The sequence below is a fragment of the Melopsittacus undulatus genome, chromosome 4, assembly GCF_012275295.1.
Source record: "Melopsittacus undulatus isolate bMelUnd1 chromosome 4, bMelUnd1.mat.Z, whole genome shotgun sequence".
NCBI classification, from domain to species: domain Eukaryota; kingdom Metazoa; phylum Chordata; class Aves; order Psittaciformes; family Psittaculidae; genus Melopsittacus; species Melopsittacus undulatus.
This window is the reverse complement of record NC_047530.1, coordinates 11,636,802-11,664,443: the sequence shown is the minus strand read 5'-3', so window position 1 is coordinate 11,664,443 and position 27,642 is coordinate 11,636,802. Positions and strand designations below refer to the sequence as shown.

The 27,642-nt window shown below is 40.6% G+C and overlaps 1 protein-coding gene across 1 annotated transcript in view; it reads left to right on the top strand.

Moving 5' to 3' along the window:
• Positions 1 to 27,185, top strand: part of MDGA2 (MAM domain containing glycosylphosphatidylinositol anchor 2) — a 361,344-nt gene extending 334,159 nt beyond the window's left edge. Inside the window, exons 13-18 of the mRNA XM_034062525.1 lie at positions 4,086 to 4,106; positions 9,847 to 10,002; positions 11,108 to 11,266; positions 18,621 to 18,751; positions 24,529 to 24,634; positions 25,193 to 27,185. Coding sequence (XP_033918416.1) covers positions 4,086 to 4,106; positions 9,847 to 10,002; positions 11,108 to 11,266; positions 18,621 to 18,751; positions 24,529 to 24,634; positions 25,193 to 25,281 — 662 coding nt within the window. The 3' untranslated portion in view covers positions 25,282 to 27,185. The remainder of the gene's footprint in view (positions 1 to 4,085; positions 4,107 to 9,846; positions 10,003 to 11,107; positions 11,267 to 18,620; positions 18,752 to 24,528; positions 24,635 to 25,192) is intronic.
• The last annotated feature ends 457 nt before the right edge of the window (positions 27,186 to 27,642 follow it).

The window sequence follows — 27,642 nt, the reverse complement described above, 5'->3', positions numbered from 1 at the left end:
AACTGATTTCTCTAGACTATAGTTATATAATGTGCAAGCATCAACAGGACATTTCTAGTGTATTGGTTGCTTTTGGTGTATTATTAGAGAGGAGAAGGTTTCTCCTGATTTCTCCCAGGAGATTAATCACTGTCTGGACATGCCCATATCTCTTCTGTGACTTCAGAGACACTCCAGTGACAATCTTTGATGATGTGTCTAGGTCTAACTTCCAGATTGCTAAAGTTAAGTCACATTAATTTGACATGTCATATCATTTTTATTGGATTACACTCCTTTGTACGTGATGCAGAGGACATCACCTTTTAAATTAACCCCACAACTGGAGATTAACATGGAAGTGTTAATATATGAAAATAACAGCTTCCAGTGTACTAACCTGCTGGTAGCCATCTGAATGTTCAAAATAAGGAGACTAATAAAGCAGGAAAACCTTAGTGGTGAGCTCATTACAGTATATCCTTCCATCACACGTGAAAGCTGTAAATACAAATAAAAATAATACAGTATGCAATCCCATAAATCGAAAACTTACCTATGGCAGAAGCATTTCACAGGGAAATCCCTCGCCTGTCATGAATTATTTTCTCATCTGAATGCTGAAAGTACGGGAGAAAAGAGCAATCATCACAGTAGGAGCGACATTGATAATTACAGCCAAACATCACTTGACAAATTCTTTGGTTGATGCATGTGTTACTCTGCAAGTGAACACAGTCTGCAGAGTAAATACAAACAGGGTAATTTAAGTAGCAGTAATGAATGTTTTGTAGGCTGTTACAAACAGAGATGTCTCATAGTAACAGCAGATATGTCTCATAATAACATTTTAAATATTATCCCCATCATTATACAGAAATCTGTGTTAGTGTGGCATCACTATACATAAATCTGTGTCTATTTGAGACAAACTGGCTGTGAAGTCCCCAAAATGCTCCAATTAAAACTTCAGTACTCACTGGTTTGGATACACACTTATGTTTAAATATTTTTAAAGTAAACTGGTGATTAAAGAGGTGAGTTTAGCCCCTTCTATGGAAAAAGCCAATAACCTGTTACTACTGTTTGTATGTAGTCAGCACTGCAACAGCAGGACATACATGATGGTAGCCAGTCACTCTGTAGTCCAGCTTGCATATTTTCATATGAGGCTTAGACACTCCACAGATTCTGTATGAAAGCAAATAGCATGGTGGTAATTAGTTATTGCTATTGTTCTTGTTATTATTATATTTCTAGAACAATTTCCAGAAAAATAAAATTAGTACCAAATAGGGCATAAATTATAGGATTTATAAGTTTGCACCAGCACACATTTCCAGTATTATCCAATGTTGCAAACAGTAAGTTAGGGTAACTGCTAGTATGGAAGGAATCATAGAATCATAGAATAGAATAGTTAGGGTTGGAAAAAAACCTTAAGATCATCAAGTTCCAACACCCCTGCCATGAGCAGGAAGGAAGAAAGCCTTGTCCCCGTAAAGTACCAATATTTACAGTGAAGATTGCTTTTCCTGTGCAAACCAAGTGTTTAGAGGTACGGACTCTTGATCTTGGTTAAATCTTTTAGATGCTGGTTGTAATTACCACAAGTAACCAGTTTTTTTCAGTGGTATAAAACAGCAGTTGAACATCTAGCATGCTTGTACTTACCTCTGTCTCTATGCTCTCCATAGCTAGGAAACCTTGGTTTGCAACTAATTTTTTTAAGGAGGGACATAATGTTGCAGACTCTGAAAACCACTTCACTTTTAAGCTGAGCAAGTATTTGTATTGGGAAGGACCTCTGGGAAATCTGTCTTGGCATATATGCCATTGCACTGAACAGAAAGGCAAGCATTAAGAAAAGCCACTCAGCCCACATGTTTCTGTTGTGACCTGCACAAATACAGACCACTGAAAAGTAAAATCATCCGACAAACTGAAATTCCAGCAGTTTTTATTCTCTGCTTGCTGGAGGAACAGCAGGAAGATTAAGGGATCATCCCTCTTGGCTCTAACCAAGCTCAAACATTTCATGACATTTTGTTCTCCTGAGATTCTCCAACAGCAAAACCTTCCTCCCAGCACAAGCCAGGGCCAGCTGAGCAGAGCAGCAATAACCCTCTGAGGTGCACAGGTTTCCCAGACATTTCAAAGTCAGCTGTGGGAATTTACTCCCTCAATCATCCATTAATTTCCTTTTATGGCTAATATAACTTGCTACCTGTGTGTCATGTGCACAGCAGCCTTGCCTTTCTGCAGTGAGAGCTAAAGCCATTCACATTGTCTTATAGCAGCATGATGTATTTCTCAGAGGAGTGGGCTTTCTAGTTTTTTATTTGGTTGTGGTGGAGTATTTTTCTTTATTTATAATGTTAGATAAGTTCAGCCAAGCTGCTTTAATTTGGTTTTCTGCTGTTGTCAATCAGTGTGAACTGAAGCTTGGCTGTCAAGAAACCTTTTTTGCTCTGCTGTGAACAATCTGAACAGTATGACTCAAGGTTACACACTGATAATAAACATGTATGTTTAGCTACAAATTAAGCATCAGTAAATGTAGTTCCCAGCAATTTCAGCTAATTGGAGTTCAATCACTCAAGGATTTCACAAAATGAATGTTTCTTAGAGAATGAAAGGTAATTTGTTGGTAAAAGTTATCTAATATAACGTAATGACTAAGATTTTAAAGAAGATTGCACTGGGGCAAATCACTGCTCATTTGTTTCAGAGAAAGGGAGATAAAGTAGCAGAGTTGCTAATTTAGTGCTGTTTTGAAAACTTCAGATGAAATCTAAAGCTATGCAGAATCCGTGACTGGGGTGACAAACCAAGAGTTTATGTCTAGTAATACGATATGAGAAGGGCAGCAAGAAAACATGGAGCACCATTCATCCTAATATCTGATGTTGCCAGATGAATCCATTATTTGGAGATAAATTTTATTTCCGATTTTCTATTAATAACATTCAATTCCAACTGTGAGCTTGACATCTTTCTGTTTCTCACGTATGTAAGGACTTATAGCAGAAGGTCCACTTCCTAAGTCATCCATCCTTCAAATTTGCCCTTCTGCAAACAGGTAGCACAGAACTATGAGACTGATTTCTTATTCAAACCCAATTTTCAGTTTTTAGCATTTTACAGGTTACTCTCGACCTAAACTTGGGTTGTCATTCCCATGGTTAAGGGATCTGTAGGCACTGTGGAGGTTTGACTTTCATTCTGTTTCAGCCTATTGAGATGTTAAGTAGATGAACTTCAGTATTAAGGAATTATGGATGTCGAGGAGTTTGAGAGTGAGTCCTCAGGCAAGCATGGGCTGTGATGGAACTACTGGCAGTTTTTAGGACAGCACACTTCACCTTCCTTTGTCATAGTCTTAAATTTCTTTAACATATCTCCTCCACAGAAAAGGATTTAAGTTCCAGAAGACTCATTTTTTGTGTCTCTCAGTCTAATGATATCAAACCTCTTCTCACAGACTTCCAGTGCTTTTTTTTTTTTGCTATTTAAAAGTAAAATTGGCATTTCTAAGAATTCAAATACTGTCTGTTTCTTAAGACTTGTGTGTACACAGACATCTTAAACTGAAGAACAGTACCATTTATTGAGTAGAAGAGTAATTCATTATGTTAAGTATTATAGAACAGCACTAAAAAGAAATTTTAAATGCTGAACAAGGTCCAGTGAGGACCTCTGCTTATGGTGAATTCATCCCTTCTGTAGTCTTTGTTGGATTCCTGTACAAAGGCATTACCCTGGAGTTTTGCTACCCAGTCATCCCCATCCTTACAACATCTGCACCGATAATCTAGGTTTGATGCTTCATTCCAGCATCTTGTTCCCCAAGCTGCAGGTACTAGTGATGGAGTATACACATCATAGATAGGAGAGGCTAGTGTTTCTCACTAAAACTTTTTCTTTGAGTTGACATGGAGCCAGAAAATTTGCTCAGAAAGGAACTTTCCATTTTTGCTGGCTCTCTCATTGTAGGAGCTATGATCAAGGTCGTAAAGGGAAGAATGGGAAATTTAGGATAATCTAAATATTGATAAGTTAGAATTTCTTCTTTGTGCTAATTTTGTTTTTGCTCTGTCTTCCAGCTCCAGTAAATCCACATTTACGTAAGTATTTATCTTTTTAGTTTTTATGTGTATTAAGAACTGTCCTTGCATCTGTTGTTCCTCACACAAATAAATTATAAGTATTTTACTTTCCGTCACAATCCCTAAATTGCCGGAACCACTTTAGTTTTTGTGTGTGGGCTGAGCTGGTGGTTGAAGGTGTCTTTTATATTGTTCTTCCAAGGTGAATAAAGAAGGAATACATGGAGGATGGAAAAATTATAGCTCCAGCTCATTATCCTTTCTCACTGCCCCAAACAGTCCATCTAAACAGTTCAGCCTAGAGAACAGAAGGCTCCGGTGATACCTTAGAGCAGCCTTCCAGTACCTAAAGATACCAGCGAGAAAGTTGGAGAAGAACTTTTGACAAGGACCAGTAGTGACAGGATACAGGGGAATTGTTTTAAGCTGAAAGAGGGAAGATTTAGATATTAGGAAAAAAATCTGAGGGTAGTGAGACATTGGAACAGGTTTCCCAGAGAAGTTGTGGCTGCCCTGGCAGTGCTCAAGGCCAGGCTGGATGGGGGTTTGAGCAGCCTGGTCTAGTGGAAGAGGTGTCCCTGCTCATGGTAGGGAGTTGGAACTAGATGAGCTTTTAAGGTCCCTTCCAACCTAAACCATCCTGTGATTCTGTGATTCTATAAAGGAAAATACTAACGTTGTAAAAGTAACCTCCATTTGTGGGCATTGCAGCTCAGTATGTACAGGTGATGCCATGGTTTAGTCATGGGAGTAGCTAAATGCCTGAAAGAATTATTGTGTAGGAACTGTGTCTGCACCTCAATGAGTATGGTAGAAATCATGAAGGAAATGCCATTTTATGAAATTTTCTAACTTCATTTATTTTTGCATAAGAATTACATTTGCAGTTCTTAAGTTATCATGCTGCTTCAGAGGGTAGTCAAAAGCTCATCTGCAGCTTTAAAACAAAAAGACTTTTTTCATGCAGTGCATGTGGGAATCATGGACCTTATTTGCACAGAGAAATCTGGCGACCAGAAGTGCAACTTGGGTGTGAAAGTGTTCAGAGAAATTCACAGGAGGCAGCTCTACCAGCATGATTGAAATTGCAAACAGACCATTTTCGCTATTGTGCTGATGCTCAGGCACAGGGATGTGGTTAGATATATAAGAGGGTAGATTCAGATTAGAAACTAGCAAGAAATTCTTCACTATGAGGGTGGTGAGGCCCTGGCACAGGATGCCCAGGGAAGCTGTGGCTGCCCCATCCCTGGCAGTGTTCAAGGCCAGGTTCGATGAGGCTTGGAGCAACTTGGTCTAGTGGAAGGTGTCCCTGCTCATGGCAGGGGAGGGTTGGAACTAGATGGTCTTTAAGGTCCATTTCAACCCAAATCATTCTATATGTCTATGACGCTACATTGCAGGGCAGAAGTGAGTTTTTTAACGATTTTGTTCTAACACTTTTCCATGGGCACCAAATTGCCACAGATTTCACAAACAAGAGGCTGGGAACCTTTGCCAGTCCCCACATCTATCTACTTCATCTTTATCTTCTACACCACAGCGAATGCTTGTTTTCCTGTCACAACATATTCTGACATTCCTCTTGCTCTTAATAATGCATGCTAAAAATATTCCTGTGCAGGGAATGGGATTCAGTCTGCCATTGTTGTTGATGTCAAACAGCCATAATCAGGCAGAAAAACAGTGCTGCACTGTACCAGCAGCCTCTTTCTCCAACGGTCACACATGATGGCTAAGCCTTTCAGTAAATCTTAAATTTATTTGCGAAAGATCTTGTACAATGCATTAATAATTAATCACAAGTTAGTTTAAAGCTTGCAGGAGCTGAAGGAACCACTCCCATTGATTTAAATGAGCAGTACATGAGAACCTTGCTAATTAATATATTAAATATATACTCTGTGATATTAAGAATAAAATGCATTGCAATCCTTAGTGCTTCACAGTGTAGCCCTCTATGATTTTAAGGTCTGAAACTGTCTCATTTTCAAAATGTCTCTGTAGCTCTACTAGGCACATGGTAGAGTGCAGGTGGCATCCAAATGGCCCTTGCAATAGTGAGTGTGTTAGGGATCAAATAAGGGTGTGCATCTCTGCCAACCTGTCCACTCTTTCCTTCATATGCTTTTCTAGGTTTGCCTCTCTCCGCACTGGTGGTGCTGGGAAGGTTGCCCACCAGAACTATAGGGTGCCCAGTATAACTTCTTTCAGATGACCAAAGAGGTGGTAAAATTTTGGTTTGCTTTTTTCCCCTAACAATTCCTTGAGTGAAATCCATTGACAGGGAAGAAACCTTGATCTGCAAATGGGTTCAATCAAGCCTGTAAATTGGAGAAGATAAATTCTGCCTCCTATCACAAATTCAATCTTATCATTGCCCGTGCTTTCTACAAAAGTTCTAGTATTTTTTTTTGTAAACCTGTTGGGTTCAGTTTCAATTTTATTTACACCTTTGCAAATGAAGAGCTGTTTTCAACTGGGGACAAGGTACCTGTTTGCAAACTGAAATCTTATTCTTCCTATCTCTATTCTGGAATAATCACATTGCATAAATCCTTCCTTTTTGTGACATTTCTACAATACTTAAGCAAGTAGCATCAAATAACTTAAACACTGAGATGTAGCCTCAGATCTACATTTTGTTTTGTAACATATAAACCATTTAATGTAAACCATAACGATTTTATATAAGTTAGTGCAACTATATGTTACACCTGAATAATACAAGAAATTAGATGTTAGTTATATTCAATTTGAACTTTGTTGAAATAGATGGCAAAAAGTCATACTACAATGAAGAGTGTTTCACCTTGAGAATAGTTGCATATTTTTCCCTAATTGGGGCAAATAAATTATTAATAACTTGGATCCACTTCCACAGCTGGCATCTGTTTTAACAAAAATTGACCATGACTTTTAATATTAATTAGTACCATTTTTAGTGCTTTCAACAAACTGTAGTGGTCTGAGTGATGTCACAAGCTGGAGCACCCAGCAAGGGCTGGCTGTTCCTGCACTCAATGTGCTCCATTTCTGAACAGGTCAAGGCCATCCAGATCTACTTAAATTCTCCTCCTTCTTGCATAAGAAATGTACTGAGCTAATCCTGGGGAACTGTTTCTGATTTTTATTCTCCTGCCATTTTTTAAGAAGTGTTCAGTGCCAAAAATATTTAACACTAACCTTTTCCAACGTATAACAAACAGAGAAGTTCTATACGATACTAGTGTTTTCCTATTAAATAAATGACAATTTTTTACTTTGTTTTTTTTTCATCTGGCCTGAATTCTTTTTTTTTTTTTTACTTGAAGAAAACTTTTGTTCTGCTGATGTGTAATTTCTTAATTAAGCTCTGAGGGCATGGTGTGACATGCAAATGCAGTGTTTAAGGTACTGGAGGGGCAGTGTTAGAAACTGCTGAATGGCTGAAAATGCTTTGTGTTAGTTCACTTTGATGCAGGACTGTGTCTGGTAGTCAGAACTTTTCTTCTTGAGTTACTGCTTTGCCTGTTAATTTGATCACACTGTGTAGAAGCTGCCCATTTTTACTTATAGACTTGCATAAGTGGAGGTGGCAGCCAGATACACAAAATACAGTGTAAACCAAGTGAATTTGGAGCTCAAGTCATGTAAAAGGTATTGGAGATGAGAGGCACAGCTGGCATTTTGTTCAGAGTACTTCATTTGAGTCCTTGGATCTTTCAAGAGCTTTGTTTGGGTCTTTGCATTCCCTTCCTGGTCTTTGGGATAGAGACAGAGATGTCACTCTGCATCTATTCACTTGCTTCTCTCTCAAAGCATTTTGGATGTAATCTGCCCATGTTTATTCCTTATGGCCTTGTCTTTTGATTTACTTGTCTCTCAGGAAGAACCACAGTCAGGCCTCTACTTGCCTTTCATCACCTGCAGTGCAGGTGATGGTGCTTACACACTGAATGATTGTCTATCTTGCCAATTTTTCATCATTCAAAATCCAGGATTCAGAAGACCTTGCTTTTAGAACCAAACCAAAGTTCAGGGTCCTGAAACTGGCATCCCATCCTGCCATTGGTTGTCAGTTATGTTTGCCAGTTAAGGAACTGTGCTTATGGAAATGAATTTTCCTGGAGGATCTAATAAAGTTGATGGATTTACTGAGAAAACAGGTCAATTTGCCTGAGGTGCTAATAGCCAAGGAAGTTTCTTTGGATTGCAGTTTTGTGTTAAATGGGCATTATAGAATGGTGTTTTATGCTGACTGCTGTGGAGAGGGTTGTTTGTGTTGTTCTTTGGACAGGCAGAAGCAGAATGAGGAAGACTTAGAAATCACTCCTACTGCACCTTGTGTTTTGGAATAAATTTTTCAAGCCTGCTTTTTGAGTCTGCAGTATTACTTGATTTTAAATAAGCTTCAGACCAGCACTCTTGCTAAGCAGTACATATCCAAGCTAAGCTCCAGGTCCGTCTGTTTTCACTGATTTACAGTGAAGCTCCAGTGGCTTAAGTGGATTTATTGTTCACCAAACCCCCAAAACTGCAAACGTTTATATACCTTCTCAATTTAGCTATGATGCCTGATGTTCCTCATAACAATGAATATAAATTGCACCCCTGTAAAGAAGGCTGTAGCTGACACAGTATGCAGAGAGCTACGTTCTCCCTAGAGAAGAGAGATTTGCTTGTTTTCTCAGATAAATCAATTGACTTTGCTGGAAGAGTAAATTCAGCAGGAACTGATGGTGTGCATAAAATTAAGCTTTTGCACACTTTACTACATGAAGCCTTATTCTGGTCTGATGAAAACTGAACCTTGAAGTTTTGATTTATTTTTGTTCCTAAATCTCTGGCAGTACGATTTTCTCATCCCATTATAACCCAGAAGGTAGGATCTCTGGACTGGTGTGTCTCACAGACCTCTGTTTCACAAAGGAGAGGATCTCATTAATTCTCTCTGGGGTTCTTGGCATTTTTGTTCTTTAGACCCAAGCTTTTACCACTTGATCTCAACTACATAGCAGATATCTTGGTGGAAGTCTAGAAGATGTCTTCAAGACGTACACAGTCACCTGTCCTGTCCTGCCCAGATAGGTTCAGATAGACCTAAACCTTGCTCCCAGTTATTTGGTTATTATAATCCAGTGACTGGAGCTCAGTGGTCTTCCTGAGCAATCCATTAATATGCTTCACTGCCCTGATTTTTAGAGGTTTTTCTCATGTCTACCCTAAAGCTCCTTTGCTCTCATTTTAGCCATGAATTGCTTTCTCATCTCTGTTGAAAACCAAGAATAGTTTAGGACATGTCATTTGGAGATGTTTTTTATTTTGAAAAGTTGCTATCTTCTTTTCCCTAATGTTCTTATCCCTAAACCAAAATCACTCACTTCTCACTTTTATTTCCCACAGTTCATGTTTTAAGGAGTTGCTGCCTTTTCTTCTTGGTTTTTTAGAAATGCTAGATGAGTCAGAAGAGACAGAGTCTCTAAGAGCAATTGTATACATCTGAATACGTGAGGAAAATTTATACAATAGATTTTAATATAATTTTAAGTAACACCAACACAGATTAATGACCATAATTTCTTTTTCATTGAAGTTACTGCAATGGAAAACACTAAACACTAGAAACTGATGTAAAATAAATGTATGTCTATTTTTCAGTGTTGCTAATAACTATCATTGTAAGATTTATTTATTATAATCGACAAGTACTTTGACAAACAAGTGTAGGAAGAATAACCTCAGCCACTAAATTTCTGCTTATTTGCTGCACTGGCAGGAGAGTTCCACTGCGGGTTTGAGGATGGTAACATTTGCCTTTTCACTCAAGATGACACAGACAATTTTGACTGGACAAAACAAAGCACTGCCACTAGAGACACAAAATACACTCCGAACACTGGGCCAAATGCAGATCGGACTGGCTCCAAGGAAGGTAAGTTCCAGCCATGTGCTGGGTTCCTGGCACTGGTGTGTCTGCTGCACCAGGGTGAGGGACCTGTCCAGGACAGCCCATACAGCCAGCTGCATCAACTTTCCTGATTATACCAAGAATAAGCATACTTCAAGGACTTCTAAAAGAAATTGTCATATGGCTTGTCCCAAAGCACGACCCACTAATGGTGCAATTAACCATCTTGTATTGTTTCTATTGTGCCATTTTCAAAGTGATTGCTTTCACATTATAGTCTAGTGGGGAAATATTCTGGTGCATCTTGACATATTCTTCTGGTTTATGTCATTTAAATTCTAACTTGGACTCTCTCAGACTGTCACAATGAGATGATTTTTTTTTTCTTTGCCCCATTTTTACTTTGGATGTTGCTGAAATGTGTAATTTTCAATCTGCTACCCCAGTTAACAGAAGCGTGCCATCTTGACTGCAGTGTATATTTGCATTTGAAAAGTCAGACATATTGTACTGAATTTATCAAGTACTGCAGTAACTTATGCTATTTTATTGTATGTTTCCTGCTTGCACTATCGAAGGGGAAAAAAAATCATACTGTATTGTATTTGCTTGGTTGAATCAAGTAAATCCTCTCTGTTGTTGGCACAGTCTAGAATCAGAATAAATGAAATGTCTTCTTTTGTGAAAATGAGCTTTTGATCATCTGATTGGCATAGACAGTTGAAAATGTTCTGTGAAAGGATTCCATCAAGATATTTTCCTTTTATTTTACAAGTCATCCCCGCTCAGTGTTTATAGGAACAAACTGAAACCTTGAGACTGAAGTCTGAACCCCATCATAAAGATTTTCTTCTTTTCTTGTGCATATACAATGTTACATCGATTTTAAGTTGTTTACAAGTATTGACCTGCTAGCTCTGATTATGCTCTTGGTATAAACCATGTCTTTGAAGTAGTTTTGGAAAGCACATGGACTTAATGCAGAAGAAATACGTCCCAGAAACCATGGTGATGTCAGATGCATGTGAAAAATGAATCAAGATGCTTAGTAGTCCTTGTGTCTTCCTGCATGTGTATGTGTTGGGTTTTGAAGACTGCAACCTAATGATTTCCATTTGGACTCCCCTAGGTTTCTACATGTACATTGAGACATCACGTCCCAGGCTGGAAGGAGAAAAGGCCAGACTTGTTAGTCCTGTTTTCAGTGTCGCTCCAAAAAATCCTTACGGAGCTACGAACACAGCCTATTGTTTTAGCTTCTACTATCACATGTATGGACAGCACATAGGTGAGAGAAAGCCAATGATCTTGTCTTTCCACTTTGGGAGAAATAACAGAAGTGTCCACTTGTGTGAAAGAAAAGCATGAGAGGACTGCCAACACCTGCAAGGGCCAGTTGCTACCAAAGCTAGCAAGATGGATGCTTGTCAGCATCAAATTGCTGTAAAATTGTTTTCCACTAATCAGCACACTGGCAGAAGCCCTTCTTGCATCTAGGGGGTGTTTCACACATGCATGAGGTTTTGAACAGATGTTGCTGGTGGAGCGATGTACTTCAGTCATGAGAAAGAAATAGCAATATGTTTATTGATATAAAATAGTGATTTAGCAAAGTTTCTTAGTAAATGAGATAGTGGTTTAATGGATTCGATGGCAAGGTGCACTTGAGTATTTACTGCATAGAGGACGGGATCAGACACCTGGTGGAAAGACCCTCCTGTTGGGTCATGAGGTTCAGAAAGGATGTCCTTGTGTCCTGAAATCCTTCTCAGAGGAGCTGAGGTGTGGCTGGATCTAGACTTAGTTCCACTTGTGGTCAACAGTTTATGTCTAAAGGATTATAGCTGCACAATCAGTCCTTTATATCACTTAGCTAAGATCAAAGTTCAGCATGCTGCCAATCACTTATCAAGGATCTATTGTGGCCAAGAATCTCTCAGTCTCGAGGAGTAACCTTGAGAGGCATTCCTGTGCCAGAGGGGATTCTGGTGTGCAGCCACTGCCATACAGGAGAGCACCATGAGCTCTGGGGTGCCCATGGGTTATGGAGTGAGATCAGTGACCCACAGTCATATTTGTATATCAATTAGATATGTCTGTTTCTTCCACACTTGGCTTGAGTTGGGCCTTGACCAGCATTATGGTTAGGAGGGCACATGTTGCTCAAATTAGCCCTTGGCTATTGTGTTGCTCTGTGTCTTCCCCAGATCCACTTTGTTTGGGTCAACCAGGTGCAACCATCATAACCAGACACATCCATTATGACTGCCACTGGTAGTTATCACTTTACACAAAATAAAGGTCAGATTGTGGGAGAGCACACTGCCACAGCAGGGGACTTTATAGTGTGAAAATGGAAAAGATGATATTTGCAAGGACTTTGCCTGATACTAACACTGTTTTGAATCACTAGATTCAGGATCGAGCAATTAGTAGCAGCACTACTCATGTGCTGGCAGCTGGGGCAGCACAGTCTGTGTGCAATGCAGCAGCACACAGTTTCTTCGTAAAAGTCATGAACAATTTGCTCACAAGCTGTAGGAGTATATACTTACAAGATGTATCTGTACATTTCTTTTTAGTCATAGCTCTTTCAACACAAACATTTAATTTCTTTGTGTTGTGTGAAAAAAAAGGTGTGGGAATATATGAAAGTATAAATAATAGACAGCCAATTTTTATAAATCCTGTAAATCATCGTGGGATGCTCAGTTCTTACCAGTGTGTTGGGAGGTTTTGCAGTGCCAAGCTGGCCTGACTTGATGTATTTTTATATGTATTTCAAGGGCAAGCACATCCTCAGAGTGCATCCTGGTGGTTGCTTCAGAAAACCTTTGTCTGCCCCCAGGAGGAGTTCAGATTTTAAAGAGAACAGACAAGTTCACTTAGGTTTTTGTTAGTTGTGTCTGCACTGTGCACACATGAATTCAGCTCCAGGTCTAAATTCTCCTGGCTCTGTGTTCCAGAGTGAGGTTGGCTGTTTAGTGGAAGGAAGTGATTCAGCCATGCCACGCTCAGTGCAAAAAATATAAACTGCCCTATAAGGTCATATACCACACTATTTCTGGTATAGGACAGTAAAGAGTAAAGTTACAAATATAATGGGTCAAAGAAATTTTTCTGGAATACCTTAGGATTGGGATAAAGTATAAGGAAAACAGACACTGAGGCTGGCATCTGTCCACAAGACAGTGACCTCTCACTGAAATTCTGTTGTTTTTTTCCTGGGCTACCTTTTCAGCAAGGATCTGTGTCCTTAGCTTTTGTGCTGAGATCACTCTTTCCTGTTTATGTGTAATTCCGTGAATTGACACATATGTTGGCTGACGGAGCTGACACACAGGTGAAGATGGTGACAATGATTAGTGAGCATAGGTTACATTGGATTTGTTCACGGTAATGTGGACACCTAGTTGTCGAAAACTAAAATTGCTCAGTATCACTTTTGTTCCATAATGTTAAAAAATATAGTTACCATCATTATAGCTAATGTTCAAAATGGTCTATTTTTGAATAGCTTTATATGAAATTACATATTATTCTGTCTTTGAAGAGCAAACTGTCAGAAAAATAGTAAATTAATAGCATCAGCCATGTGTTTGAATGGACGCTTATACATGTCTACTAAATTCAAAATTATAATTCCTCAGAGTAACAAAATGTTATGAAACACATGAGAATGCAACATGCATACAAGAAATAAATTATTAAATCAGCAAATATATGCCATTTGATTTCCCAGGTGTGAACTCTGTCACTGAAATTGTTCACATGAGGATAATGAAGAAGAAAGAAAAAACTAATGAGTGATGAAATTCTAAGACTTCAATGATTTAAGCACATGATTATTGTATGAATAGTTGTATTGATGAGGTAACTGCCTGAATGAGTTTTTGAAGGTCTGTGGTCTTAAAAATTGCTTTGGGTTAGGAAAGGGGTTATTATAACACAATGATTTGCCCAGACAATGAAACCTTATCATGTGTTTCAAGTGATACGTCCTTCTGGTAAGAATGGCCACCATCCTCCTGGGCTGTGTTGGGCAGAGTGTGGCTGGCAGGTCAAAGGAAATGATCTTGCTCCTCTGCTCAGCACCAGAGAGTTACATCTGTGTGCTGTGCCAGTACTTGGCCCCCTAGCACAAGAGAGACATGGGGTTCCTGGAGAGAGTCAGGGGGATGTAATCAATGTTAAATGAATATGTGAAGGGAGAATGTAAAGAAGATCAGAGATGCTCAGGGACAGGACAAGAGGCAAAGGGCCACAAATTGAAATAGAGGCAAATCTATTAAACATAAGATTTACTTTTTTTTTCTTAAAAAAAAAGGTTGTCAAACACGTTTTAAAGGTTGTCAAACAGGTTACCCAGAGGAGTTGTGGAGTCTGTGTCCTTAGAGATAGCCAAAATCTGACTGCACACGATCCTGGGCAACTTGTTTTAACCTGACATGCTTTGAGCAGGGTTTGGATGGGATGATCTCTAGAGGTACCCCCAACCTCAACAATTCTGTGTGGAATAGTAGATTTAGATTAGATATTAAGAAGAAATTTTTCCCTGTGAGGGTGGTGAGGCCCTGGCACAGGTTGCCCAGACAAGCTGTGGCTGCCCCATCCTTTGCAGTGTTCAAGTCCAGGTTGGACAGGTCTTTGAGCAACCTGCTCTAGTGGAAGGTGTCCCTGCCCGTGGCACAGGGCATGGAACTGAATGAGCTTTAAGGTCCCTTCCAAACAAAACTATTCTGTGATTTTTTTTTTTTTTTCAGAAAAACATTTTGGTTTGTTACATTTTCTTTAATTACATTAATCCCTCATGGATAATTCCAAATCTTATTATTAAAACAGATTATTCACAAGCTGCTACAAGCCTCGACCCTTCACAGCTGTTCTGGAATTTGCAGCCAACATATAGAAGGTGCTTCTTATACCCATTTGGGAATGAGCACTGCCAGTTAGGGCAGCTATTGGCTGTACTTAGTACTGCCAGCTCATTGACTTCTTCCCAAGAGCAGGATAGGTGCTGCTAACTGAGACTTCATCTGTGATCTCTGTGTTGTAGGATCTCTCTTTTGAACAATGGTGAACTGCTGATTCTTGACCTGACATTATTGCAAACTGGAATTGCCTTTCAGGGCAATTTGGCTTTAATAAATTCTGTCCTTTTCCTTCCTTGGATCTGGGGATAGCATATTCAGAGATGATGAATGGCCCTTAACCTTTGATTTTTCATCCAAAGTGCTGCAGCACTGTGCAGCAGGCTTTGGTGCATTTCCACTGGATTGCTTCATTCTCCCCAGTTATCCGCATCCGTAAGTTTTCCAAGTAGTATTACAGTTATTATTCCCATATCTTAAGGAAAGTACTTTGTTTTCAGAACAGTTCTGATGCTCATCAAAATGTTTCTGCATTTCTGACATGGATTTGAAGGATCATTAATGAAATGAGGTATTGTCCTGGAATGGTGCTCTGTTACTGGTGTGGACTGCTCTTGGAGGCTTAGGGGAAAAGAAACTTCATCCTCCATTCTTAGAAATCAGTTACCTCGGTGACATCATTTCAAGAATATGCCTGTTGCAATATATATAAAAGAAAAAGTCAGCTTACCAGTTCAGCCAGCTCAGCTTCTGTGACTGCTGTTCAGGTCGTGTCTCTGGAGAAGAGGCTGAAAATTTCTGTAGTGATAAGGAGAGGAACTTGGAAATCAATGCAGAGAGCAGAGCACAGATCTGAGATTAGCACTTACACCTCAGCACAGCTCTGACAAGATAAACAAGGACCTGCATCCCATGTCATGGCAATTAGATTCAGGAAGATAAAGCATTTCCTTACCTGAAATAGATGTCTCTTACAAGTCAGATTGTAATTCTTGACAGATCACACAGAGCTAACATGAGAGTGCTGGCTGCCAGAGAAACTGTATGTGCTTCGTTTCACACCCTTCAAAAGGAGAAGGTAGATTATTCCTGAAGCATAAGAGAAATAGAAGTTCCCATTACTTGATTTGCAGAAAACAGAAAGCCATTGTTGTGGAATAAGAAAATGAAGAGTCACTGCCCTTAATGTGTCTCTACACTGATACAGAAAGAGGTTGTAGTTCCATTATAGCTGTCACTGTCTTTTAAAGCAATCTGTAATTCCAATTTTTCTGTCTACACCGGGTGTTTCTAATTGATGCTTCAAGAGCAATACCTTTTCTTGTCATTAGAGAGCCATCACAAAACAAAAAGGGGATGCAGAGCATGCTGTCAGCACATTGTGAAAGCTGTTTGTGCTTGCACAGTGATGAGCTTCGAAATACCACCCTAGTGCTGCAGCTGGTGACGTCTCTGGAGTACTCGAGACCCTCTTGGCATAATGCTGTCAGAAAGTAAACTTTATTCCTTAGTTCACAGTTGTTCCTCCTGCCCACTGTTTTTTAATCCTGCTCAAGAATCTATTCATTACCCATTTGTGTGGAGTCTGGAGTATGAAACCTTTAGATGAATTCTTGCTGGACATGCCTCAGCGTGAACCCTATAGCCAACCTGGCCTCCCACACAGCATCAGCTTTGCAAAGGCCATGTAACTTCCAGAATGTTACTGGCAAAATTTCAAGGGTAAGCATGGATTGCAGGTGCCATTAGTTAAATTTTCAGTGATGTTTCAGGCTGGCATGTGTGCGTATCTAGCAATGAGGGTCAGGCAGTTATATCCATACTAACTATTGTGGTGGGCAACAACTGACCATAGCTAGTACAGTGATGGCTATTCTGTATTTTAAATAAGACAGCTATCATTCTGCTATTAATTTGAAGAAATTATGTGAGGCTGAGAATGCTGTGAACAGTCTTAAGCCTCTAACTTTAGCGGTGATGGAATTGCATGCTTTTCATACCTGCATTACTCAGTTACTCCAAACAGCCCTGTAGCCTGGGCTATATCAGCCTGCACAAACAGGTGGAACAATTAGCCAGCAATTCATGTGTTTCTTGGTATGGGCATTGCTTTTTGTCTTTTAGAAAAATAACATTATATATAATTCTATTTTATAATGTTAGGTAGCCTTGTTTGATAGTATGCCTTTTTTTTCAAACTACAGACCCAGTAAAAAAAGTCTTGGAGAGCAGCAGATGGGAAGGGAGGGAAAATTGTTGTAGCTGACTAATACCAATCTTGCCCAAGAGCTGCTGTTGCCGTTTGGAAGAGGTCTGAGGCTGAGCAGCCACTTGGTGTGAGCAGCCCTGCATAGGCCTGTGACATATTACTGGGCTGGGCTGCAGGCCTGCTGCCAGCAACCCTCGCATTTCTCTGCTTGCAAACCTTGTTTCAGGTCTTTTTGTTTTACCCAGTAGCGCATGTAGGCAGAGATGGAATGTCCCTCTTAGAAGCCAAGTTTCCTTTGTGCTATTTCTGCACCCTCCCTTACATTTTGGAAACTAAAAGGCTGCAGCAGGAAGCAGGTGGGAGACATGGTGCTGCCCAGTCACTCTGGCGAGTATCACTCCCCTCACCTCCATCAATGAAGATGTATGGATGCATTCTGGGCACCCTGGTGAAATAGCCGTGATGAGAATATTTGCTGCTCCATTACACAGTTAGCCTTATGTTTTTCAAGGCAGTGAGTTTTGCTACTGCTAGAAATAAGAACTTTTTATTAGCAGGAGCTGAGTCACTGTGCAGCTGTCTCAGATCTGAGAGGTTTCATTGCAGATATAATTTGTATGAGCTTCCCAGCTGGCATGCCTAACACCCTAAAAAAACAGTAATCTTGTGTGAACTGGACTCTGAACTTTCTCGAATGAAGGGAAGTGCAGTAGTTTACATAGCACAAAGAGACACCACTGCCCCACACATCTGCAGATAACAGTGGTGGGCAAGAAGGAACAAAATTGACAAACTATGTGAATTACTGAACCCTGATAAATGAAGTCAATGCATTTGCTGTCTCCTGGTGCACCTAGATAGTCTGGTTCATGGTCTGAGACAGCGAGGTTAACCACAGAGAAGGGCTGCTGAATGCAGACAATCTGTTACCTGTTTCAAATAGTGTCTGTACTTAAACCAGTAACATAATGGTCAGCAGTGGGGAAAGACACAGATTTTTGGGGGTGAAGTTTCTCCACAGTGAGGGACTTTACTGAGGTTATTTTAACTCAGAGGATTATGTTTGTCCTTCAAAAATACTCCTTAGCAGGAGTAAGAGCATCACATCTGTTTCTGAGATAGATTTACCCAGCTTTATGGCACTCTATTAGTTAAATGATGTACAAAATAAACAAGAAGTTGGACAATCTTCATAAAACAGAGCTAAGCATAAAGCAACCAAGTTGCTCATTGATCCTTGGTTAAAGAGGTTATAAATGCTTTGTTTGTATTAAAGCACAGCAAACTCCTTTTTACCCATGTCATCCTGGTGCAACTGCCTGGCCCACAGCAGGGGAGTGGACGTCAGCTTCCCTCTGCTGTGGATTTACATCACCAGAACACAGTGTTCCCAAATTTAAGAGTTTCTGAATTTACAAAACTCCTTAGGTGCACTCACACCTCTCAAAGGCCCATGTGAAATGGGAAGGGGGGGTGAGCAGGGTACTCACTGCTGTACCCAGACCATTATCTCTGCTCCACCAGAAAGCCTAACCAATTCCAGTTCTCCACCTTTCTTGCAGGAAGCTTGAATGTTTACCTGAGGTTGAAAGGCCAGACAGCGATAGAGAACCCGTTGTGGTCTTCAAGTGGAAATAAGGGACAGCACTGGAACCAAGCCCGCGTTAATATAAACCCCCCAACTTCTTTTCAGGTAATGTCTTGTGCATTGCACTCAGTGAATGGGAGTATTTGGTTTTCGGGGGGGGGGGGGGGGGGTGTATGCTGACCCTTTCCTTCTAACATACAATTTCACAGCTTCATTTGAGCTCCAAAAGCTGCCTTATGGACAGATAATTGCTTTTTTTGCTTTAAATAGGTGAGCACCATGGCGCTTAATAATGTACACTTTAATAGCAGAACAGCAGCTGTTTGCTTGAAGACAAAATTTCTTTAAGTTTTCAGGAGATGCTGGTAGCTGATATAAAACTTCTTTTGTTTCAGATTAGCAACTGCAGTACAAAATTATTCTTGTATAAAAAAAATCTAGGGCCCATGGTACATTGTGTTAGAGATCTCTTGAAATACATGCATTTTCTGCAGAAAAAGGAATGATCTCGAAGTCTCTGCTGAAAGGTCCCAAAGCAGCAGCGCTGCCTGCACACAGCTACTGCTATGGCAGAGCTGCACACCTCATTCCCTAGGTGTGTGGAAGTTATGACAGGCTTTCACACATTCCAGTTTTGGTTTGACAGTGAAAGGCTGATAGACTATTACAGGCAGTTCTCATTCACACAGTGAGCTGTTTGGAACTGGAACAGACCCAAAAAGGCAGCTGCCACAAGCAAGCCCTCATGTGTTTGAGGCTGGGAATGTCATTATGGATGATGGGAGTCATGGGCTGTGCCCTGCAGTGCAGTGTTCTCCAGGCTTTGTCCCTTCTCTGTAACCTTCAGATCTCAAAGGGAGATACCAGCTTTTGGGAAAAAGAATCATTGAATGCAAGTCAAAACTGCTATCTTAAACATGCAGACTGGGATTCATTTTATGGGTAATTACTGATCCTAACCCTTCTTTTTGATTTCCATGCACGAGAGGCAATGACAAAAGAAAAGATTGGGCATATGTGATCGCAGAAGCATTGCACAGGGGGAAGTAAGAGGAAAATTGAAGGAGAGATATGCGAAGTATAGCATTACATGCTGTTCGAGTGGAACAAAGTGGCAGAACTGGAGAGGAAGAGTGCACAGAAGATAGATAAGAGTGTTCAAGTACACACAGAGCATGGGGCCAAGTACTAAGGAGCTGATGAGAGTGTGTGAATGAAGTCAGAATAAATCCAAAAGTCTGGACAGTAAAGGAGAGAGTAATGATTTAGCATGTGAACATAATAAATGTTCTGGTAAAGGGAGAGAAGAAACACATGGGGAAGCTGAAACCAGTGTGATCGTAGCTGTGTCAGAGAGGGATTCTTGAGATCTGGGACAGGTATAAGCAGAAGGGAAGGATGAGGACATCAGCTCTGGGCAAAGGATTTGATACCAGCAATGCAGAGGAGCAGAGGAAGGTGATGGGGTACAAACCTGTTGTCACCTCTCCAGCACAGAGAGGAGGAAGTCATAGGTTTGGATGGAAGAGAAAGCTGGGGTGCCTCCCTTACCCAGCCATCTGGGGTGAGGCAATAGCAGAGCAGCCAGAGTCCACAGCTCACAGATTCTGGTACCCAGGCTGCTGCTTCCACCATGGAGTCTGAGAACCAGTCCTTGCACGGGGCCCTGTTGCTTTCAGAAGAGTTACAGGAGTCACTGCTGCTCCTGGCGCACCTTGCTCATGCTGTTCTAAAACCGTGTTCATTGGTGCCACTAGCTGGTACACAAAATGGGAGCTTCTCTGTGTGGCTATTTTTCACTTTTTACATTGCTGTGTTTAAAGGCTTATGCATAAAATGAGTGTGAAGCCATGAAGCTCTGTACAAATATGACAAATAAATGTCAGAGTGGCTGGAACCTTAAATTACTTTTGTAGGAGTTCTTGCATCAAGCAAACTATTTCTATTTAGGAGTCTTAAGTAGGAAAGAATAGAAACCTCCCAGTTAAGTTTAAGGAGAGTGAATTGAAGTGAGTCTTTGTGGTAAAACAGTACACTGACACTGAAATGAAAACATTTTATAGGTTAATTTATATGGGTAAACTGCAGCCTAGATTTTATACCTTCCCAGTCCCTGTGGTATATAACAAAGCTTCTGTCATGAACTGAGAGGACTACAGTGCTTTGAATAAGAAAAAGTATTGCATACAAGTTTTCTCAGTAAGATACTTTCTAAGTATTTTTAAAGAATAAACACGCAAAAAGGAGAACATGTGGAAGTGATATATGGCATGTTCGCATCTAGAAGGGGTCAATTTTAGTTCAGATTTGAGCGGGAACACTGCACTGCCTTTAGCTATAGTCTCCTTGACACCTTCTTGTGTCAAAGATGTTTTCTGGCAAAAGAGGGACTCGTCTGTCCTTAAGTAAATGAGCCTGCTGGACCACTCAGATTTTCATCCCCCAGTAGTAAGCCTAAGGGGCTTATGCTGTCCAGAAGGGGACAATCGTGGAGGCTCCTTTCTACTTCAGCCTGGAGTAGAGGAGGCTCTGGGGATTCCTTATAAATAGTCTTCCAGTGCCCGAAGGGACTGACAGGAAAGATGGACAGGAACTTTTGACAAGGACGTGTAGTGACAGGACAAGAGAGAATGGCTTTAAACTGACAGAGGGGAGACTGAGGTTAGATATTAGGAATAAATTCTTCCCAGTGAGGGTAGTGAGGCACTGGCACAGATTACTCAAAGAAGCTGTGGCTGCCCCTGGCATTGTTAAAGGCCAGGCTGGATGGGGCTTTGAGCAACCTGGTCTAGTGGAAGGTGTCCCTGCCTGTGGCAGGGTGGTTTAAACTGGAGGAGCTTTAAGGTCCTTTCCAACACAAACCATTCTATAAATTGATGATTATGTGATCATTAGGAAACTGGTTAAGAAGGTAAAACCTGTCTGAAATCCTGCTGAAGAAGCACAAGCTAAAATACCCCAGAGACACTTAGGATAACTCTGGAGGCACTATAGGGGTTTATTTCCATTTCCCCTGTTAAAGAGACCAAAGTGGCCTTTGCTGTACTATTCTTCAGCTAAATGCAGTATTTTTAACAACAGCTTTGTAAAGTCATGACATGCAGATAATAGGTTTTGCAGGATACTGATAGGGGATTCTGATTATCTGGCACCTCCTGCAAATAGCTGTGAGCTGCAGGCTGGGTTTTGCTCCATGCCTTGCCAGCTCTCTCCTGCAGTGATTTGTTCTGAGCATGTAGCCAAGCTGGCTAATAGCAACCCATCTTTGAAGCCCATAAAACACACTGCCAAATGCAGATTTTAATTAAATGCTGGCTGTTGTATTTGTATAGAGTCCTTTTGTCTAGAAACAGTGTTTTTCAGTATCAGGAAAGATTTGACTTTAAACTCTGTTGACTGGTTACATGCCTGCTGCCAAGGAGCAGGAGAGCAACTTGTACTTTGTGGGAGAAGACACTTTCAAGCTAAATACTGACCATCATCAGGGGCAGAGTCGAAAAATTGTGATGGATAACTACTTGAGACACTGTTTTGAGACACGGCAAATCGTAGAAAAACTTACCGTTTTCTCAGTCACATTTCACTATTACATTAATACTCACATTGTTACAGTAATTAACCTACAGTGTCACACTTCAGTGAAATGCCAATGGAGTCTCTGACTCCAAATGCACAGCTTTCATGTTATTAAATGCTCCCAGCACAGACCTTGCCACATGGCTTACAACACAAAAGGCAGGCTGTAAATACATGCTTTATACTACTGGAGGGTCAGGCATCCACTAGGGATGCTCAGCTTAGCAAAAGGACAGCAGGAGGTTGGAACTGATGATCTTTAAGGTTCCTTCCAAACCAAAGCATTCTATGATTCTATGATTCTATGTATCTGGCCAAGCTTGAGGGACCTGCCCTCTGCAGAAAGGCACAGTGGAGAATTTTGTGTGCAGTGGAATGTCTGGTGGCATCATGCATTGTTGTGATACAGTCCTTGTGTGACACTCATCCAGCTGGACTCACTGATGGACCCCTGTGATTTACAGGGTCATTTTCCACTGCCCTGAGTGTTTACTCATCATTTATAATGAAAGGTATTAATTTCAATTGAGTAGCTCTGGTTAAACTGCAGTAATGAGCAAAGAAATGTTGGAAGCTGCCAAAAGAAAAGGCTTATATCTGTGTTCTGTTGAATTCAATGACAACAGAGAGAGCCTACCTGAGTGCCTCAGACAGGTCCCTGATGCAGTTGGATCATTATGAAATATAATGTAAGTATTTTGCTCCAGATGGAATTAGGGTTTTTTTCAAATTGTCTCTACCCCCAAGAGTTAATGTCTCCATTAGTGTCACAGCATGCACTTATAAATTCACTGAATTTCATGCATATATTGTTGCAGATTAAAGTTAAAAAACTTGTCATCTAAGTTAACCAAAAATATTTCTAAGGACTAAAAGGAAGGGAAAAGGGAAAGGAGAGATAACTGTGCAAATGTTGCTGCTTGGGAAATTTATTCCTTACATAATTCCTTCATCTCTTTAGAAAGGCTTTGAAGTTTTCCAGTGAATAAATTTCTGCAACACAGAATGAGTCCACTCTTCTGCAAAGCTAATTAAGCAGCTGTATGGCAAAACAGCACCATGTTGGGTTTGGGGAAGGAGAAAGGATAACTTTGTTACTTTAGTACAATAGTAATCCATATCTAGTAACAAACATTACAGCAAATATTACTGACCTTGCATCAAGCCACCCATGTCCATACAGGCACCATTTCTTTTCCCAGCTGTAGCAGTAGGGGTTTCAGACTAGGAATATTTGAAATAAATGATTAATAGGACCTTGAAGTCACTGGCATCTGTTCAGCAGAGGTTAAAGCCTTAAAGAGGAATAGATGTATACCCTGACCCTCTCTGTGATTAAAACACATCACAGTATCATCTGATAAATATGAAACCATTCTTAGAGGGGATTGTAGCCTCTAGATGTGATGATGAGCCACTAAAAGGGGAAGGAGAGAAACAGGGCTGTCATTGCCATCAGTTTCTGCCATGGTGGAGATTTGGGAGGTTGTAATCAACTGAGGTGATCACAAAAAGTCACTGTCAGACTGTCAGACCTCAGGGAATCTGAATCAAAGGTAGTCCCTTCCTTACTCCTTGAGATAAGTACAGCTTTCCAGTAGGGGTGAAGGGACACCAATCTGGCTCCTGAGAGGTTTCTCACAATCTTTCATGGTCCAAGAGAGGTTTCAGGGTCAATTCCTGTCCTCATTCTGCCTGCAGGGAAGTTGCCACCAGGGTGCAGATGAGGGACCCCAGTGTGGGAGATGGAGTAGGTGGGACTGGTTGAGCTACCTTCAAGAGCCTGAAACTTCATCTTCCTGTGGAGCTTTTCCAGCTCATGTGTGTTTTCGTGCAGTCTGTGATCAAGTGATGATCAGCCCTTCAATATGTCACAGACGCTGTTCGTCAAGTTGTGCCTCTGTCATCCACATCAGGTGGCAGGAGTTTCTAAGAGAAAACAGCCCAAATAGCTTTAAAACTTTTCTTTCATTTAATCCTGCTATTTTCTCCAGGAATATCGTACTTACATGCATACACACATTTACAGTTAACATAGTGGCAAAGCTGACTTGGAGGCACCAGGCAGACAAATAGGCAGATGACTGACAGCTCTGATATTTTTCAGCTCATTCAGCTCAGAAGATTAAAAGCCTCCACAACTCACACATCTTCTGTGTTCACCTTACTTGGTTGCAGTTTTTTGCACCATAGAAGGGTTTGTAAATTACTGCAAGCCCATCAGTGTAGTTTAATGCTGTGCAAAATGCAGCTGAATGTTTTCCATTCATCACCCTCTGATATGCTGCTGCTTTATATTTTTGCAGCTCATATTTGAAGGGATCCGGGGCCCTGGCATCGAAGGTGATATTGCTATTGATGATGTATCAATTGTGGAAGGAGAGTGTATGAAATCAGACCAACCAGCCAACAGTAAGTGGCTTTTCTGCACATGGGGGAGAGCAAATTGCTTTTTGTCATTATAAATTTGAGACACCTTCTGAAATGGATTTTCTCAAGAGCAATATATAGTTCAGTTCAGTTGGAGAGACTTAAAGTAAAACTTCATCCTTGGAAGCAAGCTCTAGTGTCAAAATGTCTTTGCTCAGATAGGAAAATGCTGATTTTAGCAGAGATGAAAGTGAAAAGCTGGTGGGCATTAGGCACAGGCTGCACTCCACAGTGGGGCTGGGCTGGGCGGCCGTGATTCGAAATAAGCAGACAGATAAAGCAGCATTAAAATATATCAGGGGGTGTAAACAATATGAAATTAATGAATATCAGTGTTGTGATTCCCTATGGACCTTGTTCCATCCCTCCACACCCGGTGTCTGCATTATAGTACAGACCTTAACTACACAGCCAGGTGTTTTTTTATCCCAACGTTTCCTGCCTCATTCAGTGGCTTAGTCTTTTGTCTTCTAAGCCTTGTAGCAATGCTGACTGTGTCTGGGCAGCTCTTTAATTCTACCTTTTTCCCCCTTTTTGTAGATTTACGATCAGGTGCTGTTGGGACATTAGCGCATATACGACTTATCCCAGTTATCATCCTCATGTCTTTCTTAAGTCATCAGAGGTGACCTTATCCTGGCAGAGGCTACAAAAGATTCACCAGGCACTGGCATGAAGAAAGAGTCTTTGTAAAATGGACATTTAAAAACAAACTACCAAAGATTCCTCCACTGACTGACTCAAAAGTTAAATAAATACATAAATAAATAATAAAAAAATTAAAAAGCACTGGGGACATAAAAGGCATCATAGGAGTGTAACTCACTATGAACCATGCGTGAGAACAAGATCTGGCCTTGTAAGGAAGAGACCTTCAGGTGCTTTTGTGGTCAATAATGAATACAGCATCATCTGGTTGAACTCTTGGGAAAGAGCTATAGAAACCCTTGTCAAAGCACAAAGTCATGGCTGGTTTTGTTTCAAATGAATAGTTTGCTTATTACCATGGAAACCTAATGGCCTGCCAAAAAAAAAAAAAGGTAAAAAGGAAGGAGAGGAAATAAAAACAAAAACAGAGAGAGAAACACCTCACTGTAAACAGGGTATGTGAAGAGCTGGCATTCATTTTCCCTTGAAGAAGGTTTTTAGTATAGAGTTAATAAATGTAGGCCTTTTCTACTTTGGCTGTCATATCGCCTAGAGAATAACCCTAAATCAGAGTGTTTTAAGACATTTATGTTTCATTTCTCATGGCTATGCTTGATAACTGTATGCTGTCTCCTTTTGCATGCATTACTATCCAGGATGTGCAACCTGGGCTTACATATTACACAGGCTTATTGGAGTTTCCTTGCGGCCACTCGAACACCCCTCTCCCCTCCCCAACTAAGTCATCTGTTCTAATGAAGTGAAGAAACCAAACCACCGTCTTTTATAAATTGCCATGGAAACCAAGTGCCTTCAATGAAACAAGCCTGATTTAAAAATAAATAAATAAAATTAATAATAATTTCAACACAGGAGCTTGCACTGCTAAAATGTGGTTTCTGCAAACTATTTTCTAAACAAACTACGGAGCCTGGGTGTGCAGACTGCAGGCAAGGAGACGAAGTCACTTCTGGAGATGGATGGACCTAAGCTGCTGCATAAGCCCTTCTGGATGAGATATTTGTTGTTTAGCGTTCCAGACAGCCATGGCCTTTCAGCTTACTACCCATTAGAAAATAGCTTCCGTTGGTCCTGGAAATGGGAGCAGCACTTTTGTTTGATGTTGTTTTTCCAGGTTATCAAGTGGGTCAACCAGAGAAAAAGGTTAAGATATACTTAGTGCAGAAGGTGGTAAAACACAGAAGAGATGTTCGTGCTGTAAACTCCATTCGCAAGGCAGTCAGCCCCAGCATTAGTGGGATGGGGAGGCATGTGTGGGGACAGCTGTGCATGCCGAGACACCCAGCAAACTGCAGAGCTCACTGCAACCCTGGCACCAGCGAAGCACCAAGGGTGCTGTGCCTCTGCCCTGGAGCCAGACTCTGTGCAGATCATTAAAGATTATTTTGTTATTGTAGCGAAATTTAAAAAACAAGAGAAAAAATCCACTTTTACAACAACAAAAAAAAAAGGCTGTACAAATGGTTTTGAGCTACCCGAACACATACCGTTAGCCAGCCGGTTTTCCACTGCATTGTAAAGTTCCCTTACAGTTGTTTATGACAATTTGAATACCTTTTTCCTTAAATTATCTCAGCTTTTAACTTCATTTAAAAAAAAAAGACTTTTGTCTAAAGAAGAGTATTATAATTATTATTATTCTGTGTTCTCTTGATACCCTAGGAATAAAAAAACTATATGCAAATAATTGGAGTACAAACATTAAAAAAAACAGATGAGTATAATATTTGCAAATATGAGTATAAAAAGCACAACGAGATGCAGTAAAACAATGACAAGGCTTGATTTTTTTTATTCTGTAGAGAAATGTTTGTGCAAATCCAGTAATTCAACTAAAGAGATAATTTTACAGCTATGTTCAATAAAGCCTCTTTCCAGGTAAGGTATGCCAAGTGGTATGTGTGTTTGTTGAGCAGAGTGCCTTGTGCACCCCAGATGGGTGCAACTGGCATGGCTTGGTTTTTCCTGTGATAAACTGGTGTTGCATGAAGATATAATGGTCGATTCTGGCGATGCTCGGGGGCTGGAGCTTTGGAGGATGCAGTCAGCACCCTGGTTTGTAGGCAGTTTGTGGTACGTGTAATTCCCCACACCACAGCAGGAAGGCTGCTCTGAAGATGGTGGGATCTCAGATTCTGGATGAACTATGGGATGACACTTTTAAAAAACCCAAATTTCCCACCGGCAAGCACTGGGTTTTAACTGGGGATGGAGAAGCAGGTCAGGTATGGTAAGACCCTGATGCTGATTTTTGTGTAGGAGTTTGGTTTTTCTCATAATTCAGGATTTGTGGAAGCCAAACCTTCACCTGTATTCTCCTG